General features: G+C 36.0%; 1 protein-coding gene across 6 annotated transcripts in view; it reads left to right on the top strand.

Moving 5' to 3' along the window:
• Positions 1 to 15,448, top strand: part of LOC129239710 (histone deacetylase 4) — a 68,840-nt gene that overhangs the window by 38,594 nt on the left and 14,798 nt on the right. For 5 of the 6 annotated variants that reach the window (XM_054875459.1, XM_054875458.1, XM_054875457.1 and 2 more), the window contains 4 exons: positions 10,514 to 10,621; positions 14,419 to 14,580; positions 14,680 to 14,750; positions 14,850 to 14,980. In XM_054875459.1, the coding sequence (XP_054731434.1) occupies positions 10,514 to 10,621; positions 14,419 to 14,580; positions 14,680 to 14,750; positions 14,850 to 14,980 (472 nt within the window). The remainder of the gene's footprint in view (positions 1 to 10,513; positions 10,622 to 14,418; positions 14,581 to 14,679; positions 14,751 to 14,849; positions 14,981 to 15,448) is intronic. The other variant, XM_054875461.1, reaches the window with a different exon arrangement.

Below are 15,448 nucleotides of genomic sequence, written 5' to 3'. Positions count from 1 at the left end.
GACTCAGCAATCTCGACCAGCACTGGTAAGAAGGCCGGTTTCTTCCTATTCAGCTCCGAATATATAACACAAGTGTTTACAGCAGCCATCATCATGCCACGATAAAATACTTTTTTCCACCATTTATTTGATTTTCTGTTTATATCATACAATCCCGACATTTGATCGGAAAGTCCACACCGCCCATTATTGCGCGGTACGTCTTTACGATGTCAGGGCATGGAAACTCTGCCTCAGTTCCATCTTTCATTTTGCGTCTAACAGTGCTCATTTCAGATGTGTGGCAGTTACTGAGCAGCATTACCTCTTTGACGTCCTGCCACTTTACCGCTATGGTACCTGCAATCAAGAAAGTTACTTAAAAAATTAATTAAAGGGTTTTAGCTTGACTTCGTACCCGCCGAATTAACTTTGAAAATAGCTTCGCCTCGCTGCAATTTTTCTGGTACTTTCGGAACATTCTTCCGGTTGGACATGAATGTTCCTAAAGCTGGATATTGTATGTTGTTAATAAGATTAACAGTGGTGAAAAAACGATCAAAGCAAAGTGTCACGTCAGGGTTAGAAATCGTTGCTTCAAGATCATTCACAACTCGTTCACCGAGTGTCCCTTCAAGGACAGATCCTTCTTTTCTACAAAAGATACTCATGTCATAGGTGTCTCCAGTCAAAGAATCGCAGCGAAGCCACATTTTGATGCCCCGTTTCACTGGCTTGAGTGGCATATATTGCTTGGGCAATGTACAAAGATATGCTTCTTGGAAACAATTTGCGAAAAATTTCGTAGGGGGTTGAGTGGCGCCCAATATTTACTGCAATTTTGCATTCGCGGTGGTTACTAACCGATTTTCTTGAAACAAACAACTCATTCGGTGTCCTCCAAATAACCGTGCCTGAGACTTCCTCACCTCGTGCGGTTGATCGTCTATGCCACCATTCTCGTCACTCAATCCTCTGAATCGTTGGAAGAATCGTCATTGCCAGTGATTTTATCTAGCTCAGGACTATAAATATATTATCATCACTTTCGTCACTAAAATCAGTTCCTGATTCCATGGATTCATCATCATCTTCTTAAAGTAATGCACTAATTCGATCGCGATTTAATTTCGACATTTTTGCTGTCTACGAAGTTGCAAAAATAAAAAAATTAGCTGTGTGATACATTATGTACAACGTACTGCTGGGACATATATGTCCCCATATAAAGCCCTGCTGGGACACATGCATCCCAAAATTAATTTTCGCTGAATATTTTTCACAAAACTCTTATTAAAAAATATATTTGTACTTACCAGTAAAAGGGCAATATTTTTCTTTAGAAAAATTAACACTTCTTATAAAAATACGTATTATTTCACTAAAATTACGCGTAAATTTGATACAATATTAGCGACTGCTCACAAACAACTGATCAAAACTAAAAACGATTGAAACAGTGTGGAATGCGGATAACGGTAAATTGTAAGTACTGTTCGCAGCTACTGATTGTGACATTTTGGTTGAGTTTCTTATGAAAATTGCATGTGTAAGAGGGAAGTGAACATGCTGTGGGATATCAGTGTCCCAGCAGTAGCGAAAGGGTTAAGGTGATGGGAATCCCGCGCCATTCAATTTCCAAACTCATGGCGGTCAGTGCGTGATCGGTACTAATGCGGAGAAGCTTGGAATCCGTACAAGCCCTATTGCACAAGTTGTGAGGATCCTGCAGAGAAAGAGGCTGTTGAGGACTTTCTCTGCAAATGTCCGGCTCTGGCGGCTAGACGCTTGATATTCCTTAGCGGGCCCTTTGGGGGTGGCTTGAAGAAATTCTCCAACCTAGATCCCTTTTCTCTCATCCACTACATCAACAGCTCTGGATGGCTGTAGACGGTTTTCTCTTCTGTAAATTTTTTCGCAGGGTATCAAAACGGCACGTTAGTGCTACTTGTAGTGTACCTACCTTGCCATCTAACCTACCTACCTATCTAGTCATCATTCGAATATCTCGTATGTCTCTTTATTCCCTTTTTTCGTTTTATTTCAGTAATTTCTTACCAATAAAAACGATTTTACTTAATAAAATTAATTTAATTTGAAATGACTAGACCTATAAAAAACACCTTTTACACATAGACCCCATACAAAAATTCATTTGTATATATGTATGTATGTACAATAAATAATGTATATGTGCATACTAGTTACTTGATATATGTGTGTACATACGCATTTATTTAAATTTTTATATGTATTGCACAATTATAATTTTCAAGAAATGGCCGCTGTGAAATCAAATAAAAAAGAAATTCATGTGCCAAATGTGATAACGCTGAAAGTCCAACATTCATAAAAATATATTTTTATATTCGCGCTCGTGTCTACATACGAGCATACATACAGCCTCGTATGCGTGTACATATGTATTTACACCCACCCAAAAGAGTGCAGAAAACCCTAAACAAAAAATGTACCGTATGCACAGTGGGAGGAAAGACGAAAATTTTGTAAAAATTTATAAATTAATTAACTATTGATCCGCCATTATTATCAGTTTATATTCCTCAATTTCGCGGCCGCCGTAACCGAATGGGTGGGTGCTTGACTACCATTGGGAAGTGCACAGGTTGAAATTCCGGCCATGAACCATTAATTGATAGTGTTTTCTAATAGCGGTCGCTCCTCGGCAGGCAATGGCAAACATCCGAGTGAATTTCTGCCATGAAAAAGCTCTTTTTAAGTAGCCAACTATCAGCTAACCTCAACTGTAAACACGAATCAGCTGTTTAGGTTAACTTCTAACCGATGGAAACACTTGACATTAGTCAAAAATAACATATCTCTTAACTGTAGTTAAGATTTTAGGTTTTAAATCTTTAAATCAGGGAAGTAGGCTTTTGATCTATAAACTAATTTACTGTTTCTTCACAGACTCCCTTACCAACTTTATGAATATTTGCTCCCCGAATGTCGTTATCAGACTCCAACCAGAACCCAGCCCAAATGAAGAGCTTCAGCTGCCTCGTGAGTCGCGCGTTATGCTGACACAGTTACCTTCTAGTTATTTTTGTAGGTTAAGGGGACAGATACCTGTAAACGGATATTTTTCCCTGATTTTCCTTAAAATTATTTAAAATGAAGAAGTCAATATGTTTTTTTCAAAATTGGCATACAGTTTATTTATACATTAAAATATATGATATACAAAATGGCGGATGCACACTCAAACTCTAAAAACAAATGGAAAAAAAAATCGCCGAATAAAATGCTTAAAAAAATAGTTTTGGGCCGAATTTTCCTTTATTTTTGCTTCGAAAAAATTAGTTTTTCGAAAAATTTTCGAAAACTTAAATTCACACAAAAAGTAATATCATCAAAAAGATGTGTGCCGAATTTCAGGGAGATCGGTCAATAACTTTTCGAGTTATCGTGTACGCCAATTCGAAAAATATAGTTTTGAGAAAAACGCGTCAACATAACTATATCTCTTTCAGCGCTCGAACGCAAAGAATAGAGTTGTCACGGTTGACGATCTATATATAATATAAGAAATACTTCAATTTACGTTCTAAAATTTTTTTGACGTATTCTTGACATTTTATGAAAACAATAAACAATTTTTTTTCGAAATTTTACAGGTATCTATCCCCTTAAACTCTGTTGTCTGCGTCTACCGGTCCACTTAGTAGGGGTTTTGTAAACTGCTACAACAAAAACCACTAGTTTAACTACTAAATTTGCATTAATTTATTTTTAGTCTCTTACTTTTCTGCCAACCTGTATTCATTGAAATTTTCATAATGCATTTTAAAGTTGATCATATACATTTAAAACAAAAACTGCATTTCTATTGAACTGTTTTTTTTTCACGCGTAAACAATTTGTTTACCTTCTCTATTTATAAATCGACAGTTCGAAAGAATATTTTTTTTTATTTACTGAATACAAATATTTGGTACAAATATTGAAAATTCCTTTTATGAAGGGATTTTATTTTAAAACTACAACAAAAGATAGAAAAAACCATTGACATTACGGAATTTTATAAAATGTTTGTAAGAGGAAAATTCAACATGCTATACATTTATCAGGGGTTACCAGATAGCAATGATAATTGAAGTTACCAATGTTATCCAGCTGTCAAAATATTCAGTGAGGTTTGACGTTTCATCATACATTGTTTCATGTTTCCCGAAAAATATCGAAATTCCGACTCTGTTGTAAATACGAAAATCCGAATTTTGGCCGAAAAAATCATCTTTTTAGACCAAGTCTATTTTTGGCTCGGTGGCTATGCCGCAAGATAAATTGTCATTATTGGAGCGAACACAATCCACAAGTATTCAACTGAGCATCAATGCATCCACAAAGATTGATTCTTTGGTACAATTTATGGGATGACGGCGTCAATAGACCTAACTTTTTTCGAGTGTAAAGACGACGCCAGTAAAGTCAATGGTTCTTGGTACAGATCGATTTTAACCGTTTTTCTGTGACCAGAACGCAGCAACATCGATGTATCTGAGTTGTGGTTCCAACAAGATGGCGTTTCCTGCTATAAAAGCAACGTACCGCTAGAAGAAGTGAAAGAGAATTTTTTACGTTAAAGTAATCTCCCGACAATCATGCGACTTAACACTCCTCGAGTATTTTCCCGTTAAAAAGTCAACCACTTTGGACGACCTCAAGGCCACGACAGTCGGTTCTACGTTCCCGAAACGACCCGAATTTATATGCGGCCAAGGACTGTCACTCCAGCAGCATTCCCCGTATGTAAATATGGGGAATGTTTATGCTGCCACAACAACAACAACAACAACAACCTCGAGGCCAACATTCCACACGCTTTTGCCGAGGCGGCTACTCGTATATGAATAACAACTTCAAATGGCATGAATGTAGTTTGAACTTAAGAACTAATAGTTTTATTTAAATTTCTTTTTCTATCGTTCCTATCTGGTCACCCTATAATAGACATCTAAAGTCAGTAGAGAACATTTATTATTAGATGACCAGAAAATGTTTATTATTTATTTTTAATACAAGTACGATGGTTCAGCAATCTACACGGTTACTCGTTCCTGAACCATTTCTAGTAATAAATGTTTCATGAAGCCGGCTTTTACGTAAAACGAAGTTGAACAGAGTCGTGAAATTAAAAATTAGCTAAGCACTAGGAAAAAAATATGAGTACTTTAATAAGTTCAGCCGGTATCCGCTAATTTGTATTTGGAGATGGAGCAGAAAAAAGTAAGTAAAAACCTAACATTTGTGCAATTAACTGTATAGAGGCTGACTGGAGTTTGAAGAAGCGCGGTTATTACTAGCTTCGTCAATATTACGGATTTCTATTAAAAAACAGCTGTCATAGCCGTACGGTTGGTGCGTGACTACCATTCGGAAGTGCGTAGGTTCGAATCTCCGCGCATGAAACACCAAAAAGATGGAACGTTTTTACTAACTGCGGCCGCCCCTCTGCAGGCAATGACAAACCTCTGAGTATATTTCTGCCCTGAAAAAACTCCTGATAAAAAACAAAACCGTTTGCCGTTCGGAGTCGTCTTAAAACTGTAGGCCCCTCCATTTGTAGAACAACATCAAGACGCACACCGCAAATAGGAGGAGGAGCTCAGTTAACTATATATACATATAAATTAAAATTAACTAATATATATATACATTAAATTAATTTAAATTAAAATTAAACAACGAAAATTCAAGTTGATTGGGCAATCTTTATTATTTTTGTGTAGAACTACACGCCACAACTTCGCCGTAATTTGGTCATCCGTTAACACTAATTTTGAATGACTCGCTGGCGGACTTCGGTCGACATCAAAACGTCGTTTATTTTGGCGCGATAGCGTTCTCCACTCACTGTTACATTGGCCCCAATCTCTTCTGGGAAGAAATATGAGCCGATGATTCCTAAAGCCCATAGGTCGCACCAAACAGTTGTTTTCAATGGATATATGGTAATGGCTGTTCTTGAATAGCTTCGGGTTTCTCTTCAGCCCAAACACGCCAATTTAGTTTATTGACGTAGCCATTAAGCCAGGGCGGTTATTTACACCATAAGTTGGCTTGAGCGCGTCGATTTTCATAATACAATTGCACGATTTGTAAACGTTGTTGAGGCGTAAGCCTTTCTATGATAAAATGTCAATAAATACTGAAAAAAATGATGTATTTAGTTTGGCAGTAATCACGTGTGATCTGGGGAAGAAGTACCTCCAATCTGGTCGCTCTTTATAATATATAAGTATATTAAAACAAAAAGTTTTAGGCTTATCGAAGTGGTATCGGACATACAATTCTTCGTCTCTAGTTCACAAGGCTACGCCTAATGTTATTTTTCCCTCCCAGCTGTCGTTTTCATTATTTATTTTATTATTTACTTATTTTCGTTTCGGTAATCTCGAAAGGTTCAGATGAGTAGGGGATTGGCTTTTGCCTCCGTCAATATATTAGTAAATATGTAAATCTTACAATATTAAGTTAATTGACCCTCTAACATCTTATAAAAAATTCAATTAGCGCTGCATTTCAATAGAGTGTCAATACCAAGCATCATTTAGTTAATTTTTCTTTCGGCACTCAAACACTGTTTACATTTTTGTTATCAATATATTAAAGTTATTACCAAGTTTTGGTGGAAAATATAAAAAAAAAATATTACCTTGTGTAAATCAAAAGTGAAGTTTGAACCCTAAGTGTATTTAGTGATTGAAAAGCATAACATTATAAGATGGTTTTTCGTTAATAGCTTTTGAACGGTGAAAAATAAGTTCCCAGTTCCCCCTCTACTCTTTTTGATCATGGAACCCGAATTCATTCAACTGATTTCCACGGCTGACTTTACATTAGACAAATCTGTCAACCCAAATTTGCACTACATTTTCGCACTACATTTTCGCCAATAGTTATCACCGGTTCGGCTGATTACTATACGAATTTAATATTTTCTTTTTGTAAATGTCCAACTATAAACTAAATTTCTGACACATTGTAATTTTAGCTGTCAACGTCATAAAAATCGACAGTTCAAATTCCAAACGTTACAATAATGCTATGTTCTCACGGCACGTAATTCGCTCTCTAATAAATTTGCTAATTACCCTGTTTCCACACCGCATTGGTAAATCACTTTGGAAGCTCGCCCGCTTCTTCTTGGTCTATGCTATTATTATTTGCTGATAATATTGCTGATGAAGAAAAAAGCAAGTTAAAGCTAAGATTTTACTTAATTTATTCCTTCCATTTCCAGCAATAAGAAAAAGTGCCAGGCCGGCGAAAGATCATTAAAATAATAGAATAGATATGAGGGGAACGAATAAACGGGTTGCGTAGCTACCGAAAAAATACCACCATACTTCTAAAAATGGTGTAGGAGTTGTAAATCAGGGATTTTAGGTGAATGGGGATGGACGATTTACAACCAAACCGCACAACTAGAGTCCACGGTACCATTAAGGCATTTACCTGTTTTTTGTTGTTAAATGTTGTTGTTGTTTATTGTTAAGTACTAACTTCACAACCGTGAAATTTCGCCAGCAACATACATTTGGCTTGCCGTGAAATATTGCTAATAACATTGATTGTCAAATGAGAAGAAACGTCAAATTTATGAGCATCGCCTCAGAAGTAATTGGATAATTTTGGTAAGATAGACATATATTGACACACGATTTAATTACAGTCTTTGCGAAAACGTTTCGCTTAAAAATGCCATATTTTCAGAGTATTCTAATTCAGGCACTTCACTCGCAAACGAATTTTCAGTTTCCGTGAAAGTCCGTGTGAAACAATGTTGCTGGCATGTTGCGCGATGTTTTCACGGCGTGAACCCAGTATTACTTTGCCGATACATACGAAATCGAGATGCTTGCAGAGTTAACCTTTACACAGTACATTCTCAACTTGGGACCACCAAGAAGCAGCCAGTGGTGGTTATAAGCCATAAACTGTGTTGAATTTTAGGATCTCATATATTCATTTAAAACAATCTTTTGAAACTAAGCTTAAAATTGCATTGATTTGTTTTTTATAGAAATATTTTCTGAGAACATCAAATTACCTCAACGCTGAACTCACCAGGTTTTTAATACCACGTTTTCATTATTAAATTTTTCTGACGACTACAATTTACACGAACTTGTAGTCAAGCTGACGTTTATTTACTTAAGCGTACATTTAACGAGCTATGTTTATTATTTTCTCGCCTTGAGTTAACAACAAACTTCTTGGATCAGAGCATTCTCAATAAGAGCGAGCCTCTTTCCTAAATAAAATAGAAAGTGAGCTCACCCTCAAGCTGAGGTAATCCTCTCTCTAACCTAGTGCCCCCCACTCTTCCTAAGTAAATTATCGTCAAGGCGCAATGACGGAAATTCCGGATGTTTTCACGATAGTACCATAAAACTTAGTCGTAAAAAATTGCATAATAATCATCATTCATTGACGCATTTACCGGATCTGCTAAGTTGTTGTGGCTACAAAATATGGACGCACATTTTAGTCTCGTAAGAATCAAAATCCCTATTAAAAGAAATATGGTCCGTTTTGTTCGCTTTCGAAGAAGTTCTCCTTCCTCCACAGCCCCAGGCCCTTCATGAGACCGAATTTGTACCATCAAAAATATTTTGTTAATGCTTTGAAATGTGATAATCGCTTGGTGCCACCTTGTCTCGACTATACGGCGGATGCGATAGAACTCACCCTCCAAAATTTCGGAGCTCCTGGCGTGTTGTTATAGATATGTTGCACACTGGCGGGGTAAAAAACATCTTTCTTATTCGCTAATCACCAAATCTTTCCGCGTCAGGTCAATCGATTGCTTTACGCTGGTCAGTTGAATAACCCTCTGAATACCACCAAACATACAGCAAAACCTTCTTTGTCATTAATCCGGGCTTTGTGATAGCTTTTTGGTATGTGATCCATTTGTCATCACCTCTTATTATGTGCTCCAAAAATGGGTCCACTTCATAACGTTTTGGCAAAGAATGGTAGGCGTTAGTTCGGACTAGTAAAAGTGATCTTACGTCATTTTGTGTGACACTCACAGATAGCTATGATAGGTTGATGTAGATAGAGGTTTCGACCTTAAGATCTTTTGTACGCTCTACTCTTCACAATACCTCATCCAGACTCAGTTATTTCAATAAAGCTTAAATGGTACTGGGTTGGGCTGGAGCGTATATGTCTTTCTTCCGGCCGTATCACTTCTACTTCTACTTCTTCCAAATTTGGCATCGCATTCGAGAAGCAAATGTGGTCGCAGAATCGCCAACAGTTGTTCGATCAGTTTGCAATAACCGGTAGTAATTCCAGTGTGCATTATCATGCTTATGAAGCTCTATGAGATTTTTTGATCTTTTCTGATTATACCGTCCCAGCAAGGACTTTGTCTACAATCGGCCCATACATCGATCTTATTCTTGAAATTAGTCTTATGCCAAATATCCAAATTATATTTTGGCTACTCTTCGACATCTGAGCAATGGAATAAGTGCTCAAATGGCGATCCGATCACACGGTTTCCATGATTTTATCGATATTTTTGAGGTTTGACTTACTAGCGCGTGCCTCTTTTTCGACGTGCATAGAGCGGAATGGTTGTATTCGGTGCAGTATTGGGCCCATTAACAGTAACATTTTTTTTTTCGTCACACGCTCTGGCATTTCACCTGAAAAATGTATCGAATTATTTAATTTTTATGTTTTGTAATCTTCATTTGGAAACGCTATGGCACACAACTGGCTGCATCAAGTACAAAACTGTTACTCGTAATGAAGTTTTTTTGATTATATAGTATATCTGATATAGTATTATCTGATATGGCTCACCAAAGACATCTGACGGAAAGCGTTCAGTTGTTCATGTTGTTTTGACTTTATTTTATTACAAATCTTCTAAGCCCTTTAAACAGTAAAAACATTGCTGGCTACATTCCTTCTACAACAAAATATGTTCTCCCACCATAAGGGAAAGCTTAAGCCCCTTACATTTAAATTTGATTTTTTTTTGTTGCTGTTGCGCATGGAAACAAAATACAGTGCGGCCCAATAATAATTTTTTTCGGCTATGCCACGCGCTACCCATGAAAACTAAAATACATACATATGTATGTGTGCATACAGATTTAAGGTCATGGAAACGTGGTATGTTGAAGGAGTGTGTTGCCAATTTATATTTAGACATTGATAAAAACAAAAATCATTAAATATTAAGCGCGGACAGATGATGAAATAAAAATATATGAATATATGTACATATGTATGTATGTATGTAAATCAAATATTTGGACATAATCCATTTATTGTGTGTTTATAAACATAATATTCTAATATGTATGTATGATTACATACATTCACATACATACATACATACATATATGTATATATACATGTATACCTACATGTGGATTAAAAATACCTTAGCTATGTTTAAGTATATACAAAAGAATAACAGAGAACTTGGCAATATATTAAAATCCTACATTTTTTCTTTTTCAATTTATTTGCATGTTAGCTAAAAAAGAAGCAGGAACTACAAAAACAAATGCTTCTCCATACATTTCATGAGCAGACGAAAGAGCTGGAATTGCGACACAAAATGCAACTGGAACAAAAGTATCAGGTAAGTGTACTCGGCCTTTATTGGTTTAATTTTTATTATACAGGGTGGTCCAGTTAGCATTTAGAATTTAAACGATCGGGTTTTTATAGAGATTGACAGCTGAAATAATATCAGTTTCGCATCACAAAATTTAGTCTATGGTTAGACATTTACAAAATGTGTCTCTTGGAAAATAATATATTAAATTGGAAAAATCAGACGAAACCGTGATATCATTGATTTTCTAGAAGCTGCAAATTGAGTCCATTAAACTATTTCCATGAGGTAAATGTTACACCAAATTAAGAATTGAAACATTGAAGTTGCCATTGTTGAGAGAAGTGTTGAAACCCGCGAAAATCTACTGAAAATCACGGTTCACACCGCAATTTTCTGGCACTTTTATTTTTAGTAGAACTAAACTAAATTCCGCCAGATGGACCACCCTGTATTTTAGCCCTCTTTGCTTTTTAAAAAAAATTAAATGTAAGCATTTTTAAACTATTCCACACGAAAGAACGGTCATACTTTTGCTCTTCACTCCATTTCTGTCACTCTGTTCATTACAATCCCTTATCCGAAGCACCCTAAAGAAGGCTTGGTTGGCGCCAACAAAAAACACAAAAATAGATTATCGGCATAATTGTTTGATTGCTTGTCGGAGTAATCACCCAAAAAAATAAATTTATACAAATATCTTTTTTCTTGATAAAACTCAGTGAACTGCAGTAAACTTTTTTTCATTGAATTCTATGCAGTCAATATTTCCAATTAGTAGGTTTTTCTTCTTGATTGGCGCGATAACCGATTAGGTGATTTTAGCAGAGTTTAACAAGGCATGCTAGTCGTTTCTTTCTCCTGATAATCTGCGCCAGTTAGTCCTTCAGCTGTTCTTTCCAGCGTAAAGAAGGTCTTCCTCTTCCTCTGCTATCACCAGGTGGTACCACATTGAATATTTTCATAGCTAGAACGTTTGTATCTATTCGGTCGACATGTCCTAGCTAGCAGAGATACTGGATATTTCTTTATTCGCAGCACTATGTCTGTCGTAAAGCTCATTGTTCCGTTGTTTGCCATACTCGCCGTTCGCAAAAGTGCAAAGGTACAAAAACTTTCTCGCGTGTACTTGCATCGTCTTCAATATTGATAGTTGATGGTTGATTTGGCAGAATCTATCTCTCTAACATTTCAAAGGCCATTTCATTGGATGTTGGCTATCTCGTTAGGATGAGCATAAGGAGGATCTTTTATGAGTGCGATTTCTTTTCGTCGAGAAAGGCCGTAACTCATCGGCTTGTGCCCAGAGGCATCATCACACTTACTTCTCGAATGATATGCCATATCGAGAAAAAGAAGTAAGCATCTCGGCCGGAATGCTCAGTTCTGCTTATATTAATATAAAAATAGAGGGCACAATAGACCGCATGCCGCTATTTTCACGAGACACCAATCTGCATTGGCAACTAATTTGAGAAGCAATCCACCGAAGAGGTAAATTTTGCTTGCTTATGAAGCAGACTATCCTAAAGTAATCTTATAAAAATATGGCTCAGTTTTTAGAAATACGAGTATATTCATCCCACCGCCGTCTAATGGAAATATTATTGAAATATATCTTCTGAATTGAAACTAAAACGGAACATAAATATAGTTTATGTTGTGGTTGTTGTAGCAGTATACTTAACCTTGTCAGTGTAGTGTAAATCACCGGTCGTCTTCGTTTAGCCCATCTAACGGTAGACCCAGGAAACTTGCTGTTTCGACAGGTTGGGTCTAGAGGGAGAGGTGTGTTAAATGGAAAGGTGGTTAGTGTCGTGCGGGATGCTTTCACTTGCTAGACATATGTTTACTATGTCGGGGTAAATTCTGGATAAGTAGGAGTTTAACCTGCTACAGTATCCAGAACGTAATTGTGCCAAGGTTGCGCGGGACTCTCGGGGAGCTCTTCGTCTGCAATGGCAGCCGGTTCTACGTTACCGGAATGACTTGAGCTTTTCCCGACCAAGGGATGCCGCCCCAATAATCCAGCCCTGCCTAGTGTAGCGTACCTCACCCCCAAATATATTTTATCGTACCATTAAGTATCATTTCCAATTTCTGCTGGGTGTCTTAAAGTTATACGGAAAAGGAAAGGTATACTGCTTTGTTCCGCCTCCGGAGAGCAAATGGGCTTTAAACAAATTTTGTTTCATGGCAATATTGCACTCGAATGACGGCTGTTGGCTGTCAAAGGACGATTGCTGTTAGAAAAAATTGTTTTCAATTGTTGTTGTGTATCGTAACAATTAAGCATAAGAAGCCTTTATTTCAAAATTGAAGAAACTGTTTCACTTTTATTTATTTGTAGGAGGGATGCTTCTCAAATGTTAAGATATAAAAGTAAAAACGCACTCGTATGGCAAAAAGTTATGTGTATGATTTCCCTTAAAAATTTCAAACTTAGCGATGACAATATCACATATGACATATTCCCACTGTTGTTGCATAGATACCCTCATTCAGATATAAAAATATCTTTTTTTCAAGTGTGTTTATATACATACATATATAGGGTTTTCCAATAACAGGTGTTTTTTATGGCCGGAATTGGATGGTATTGATCTGGACAACGTTTATTTTCAACAAGACGGCGCTACGTGCCACACCAGCAACGAATTCATTGATCATTTACGGGAAAAGTTTCCGGACCGTGTTATCTCTCGAAGAGGCGATCACAATTGGCCACCGAGATCTTGTGATTTAACACCTTGTGACTTTTTTCTTTAGGGCCACGTGAAAGAGAAGGTCTACGCCAACAGCCCAGGGTCGATTCAAAACCTCAAACATGGAATTCGTGAGGCTATCGAGGACATAGGGCACCCACTTTGCAGTTCAGTTATAGAAAATTTCATGAAAAGGATATTGTCCTGTAAGCGTGGTCGTGGTGGTCATTTGCCTGATGTTATTTTCCACTATTAACGGCATACTTTCCTCTTTGTAATGAAATGAACATCCGATCATTATTTATATTAAAAAGTAGCATTTTTCTTTGAATATCAAAATAACACCTCTTATTGGAAAACCCTATATATGTATGTACAAACATACGTAAGAGTGACTCACCCAAAAAAAATTTTTGTTTTCTACCGGATCTATAAAATTTATTATATTTTTAGACTCCGCTGAAATATTTGGGAAACATAATATATGTATTAAAATTTACGTGAACTAGGCCGATTTGAAAATATAATATGTATCTCCGTTTTTTTCGATAAATAATTAAAATGATAAATAAAACTAAAATGTATTATTTAAATTTAAGTTATAAAACTTAAAACTTATTAAGATTAAATTTGAATTAACTTTGAAAATGTTTTTTTTTATTTTTGTATGTATTTTTTTTTTTTTTTTGTAATTAAAAAATCGTCTCAAAATCGATCTTTAAAAAGTCTCTATAAAAATATGGAAAAATTTTTCAACGCAATCACAATAATGCGATTTTTGGAAGTGACATTTTTCCAAACAATTTTGACGGAAGTCTTTAAATATAACGACTTTTATAATTCCGATGGAAAAAAAGTTATGATATTGTTTTTATACACCTTAAGGCAGGCACATTGTTTATGAAGAATTGGACGTACGCTCATCCATATATACCCCCATAGACATACGTGTGTACATATATATAATAATATTTAAAAAGCTTAAGAATGATAGTCTTAAAACATTTCAAATCAGAATAAAATTTCAATTTAAAATAACCGTTTAATTGAGATTCAAAAATTGCAAAAAAAAAAAACCAAAACCAAAACTTTTTCGAACTTATTATAATTATGTAGTATGCGGTGCATTCACATGGCGCTTTCCAGGAACTACGAGAACAAAGACTTTCCACCGCCGCAGAGGAGCAGCAGCAAAGAGAGCGACGCGAGCGTGAGGTAATCAAGCGGAAGGAAAATTGCAGTGCCAATGCCAGTCCCGAAGTCAAGCAAATTTTAAATGTAAGTAAGATAAACAAATTGAATTTTTTCAACTGTTACACACAAGTAAACATACATAGGATATATACATAAATTCTTTGGTGACTTTAATTTTTACAGAACTTTCTAATTAACCGCAAACAGGCGGCCTCCTCCAATGGCATAACGACAACGTCATCCTACAGAAATAGGTACATTGTTCACATATTCAATCATTAAGCTATTAAGCTGAATGTGTCACTAATATTTCTATGTTGCGTATTCTTTCTTTATTCATTTTACGCCAGCAGAGGTGTAGTGAAGAGCTCGTCCGGTGAATCGTTGCCAGCTGGTTCTTTGACAAGTTCCCATCCATATAAAATACCACAACCGCCATCATCATTTCTGAAATATGAATCCGATTTTCCACTACGCAAAACAGGCAAGTTTTTAATAAATTAAAATTTGATACCAGCTCGCTTACATACATACATATTTAGTACATATAACATACCATGAATGTGTATACTTCCCAAGCTATGGAACAATTTTTACATAATGCCTTTCAATAATAACAAAATACATACAATAAATGAAGCAAGAACTACCCCGCATGAAAATAAGAAAGTTTCTGTTAAAACTGCCAGCCGTATGTTTTCTATAACATTTAATTAAATGAGTTACTTTTTGTTGTAATTGAAATATTTCAAATAATTCCCAAAATAACGAAAAGTATCATAATGTTTGATTGCATACATACATACATGTATACGCATACATACATACTCATATGTGAGACTATGCATATAAAGTTTGAAAGAAGTTTTGTTTAGCAATACTGAGAGGTCATAATTTGGGAGTTTTTTGTGTAACTTTAACAGGCCATTTTCTCAATTAACCGTTTGTGCTA

This window comes from Anastrepha obliqua, chromosome 2, assembly GCF_027943255.1.
Source record: "Anastrepha obliqua isolate idAnaObli1 chromosome 2, idAnaObli1_1.0, whole genome shotgun sequence".
NCBI lineage: Eukaryota > Metazoa > Arthropoda > Insecta > Diptera > Tephritidae > Anastrepha > Anastrepha obliqua.
This window is presented reverse-complemented; position numbering and strand designations above follow the sequence as displayed.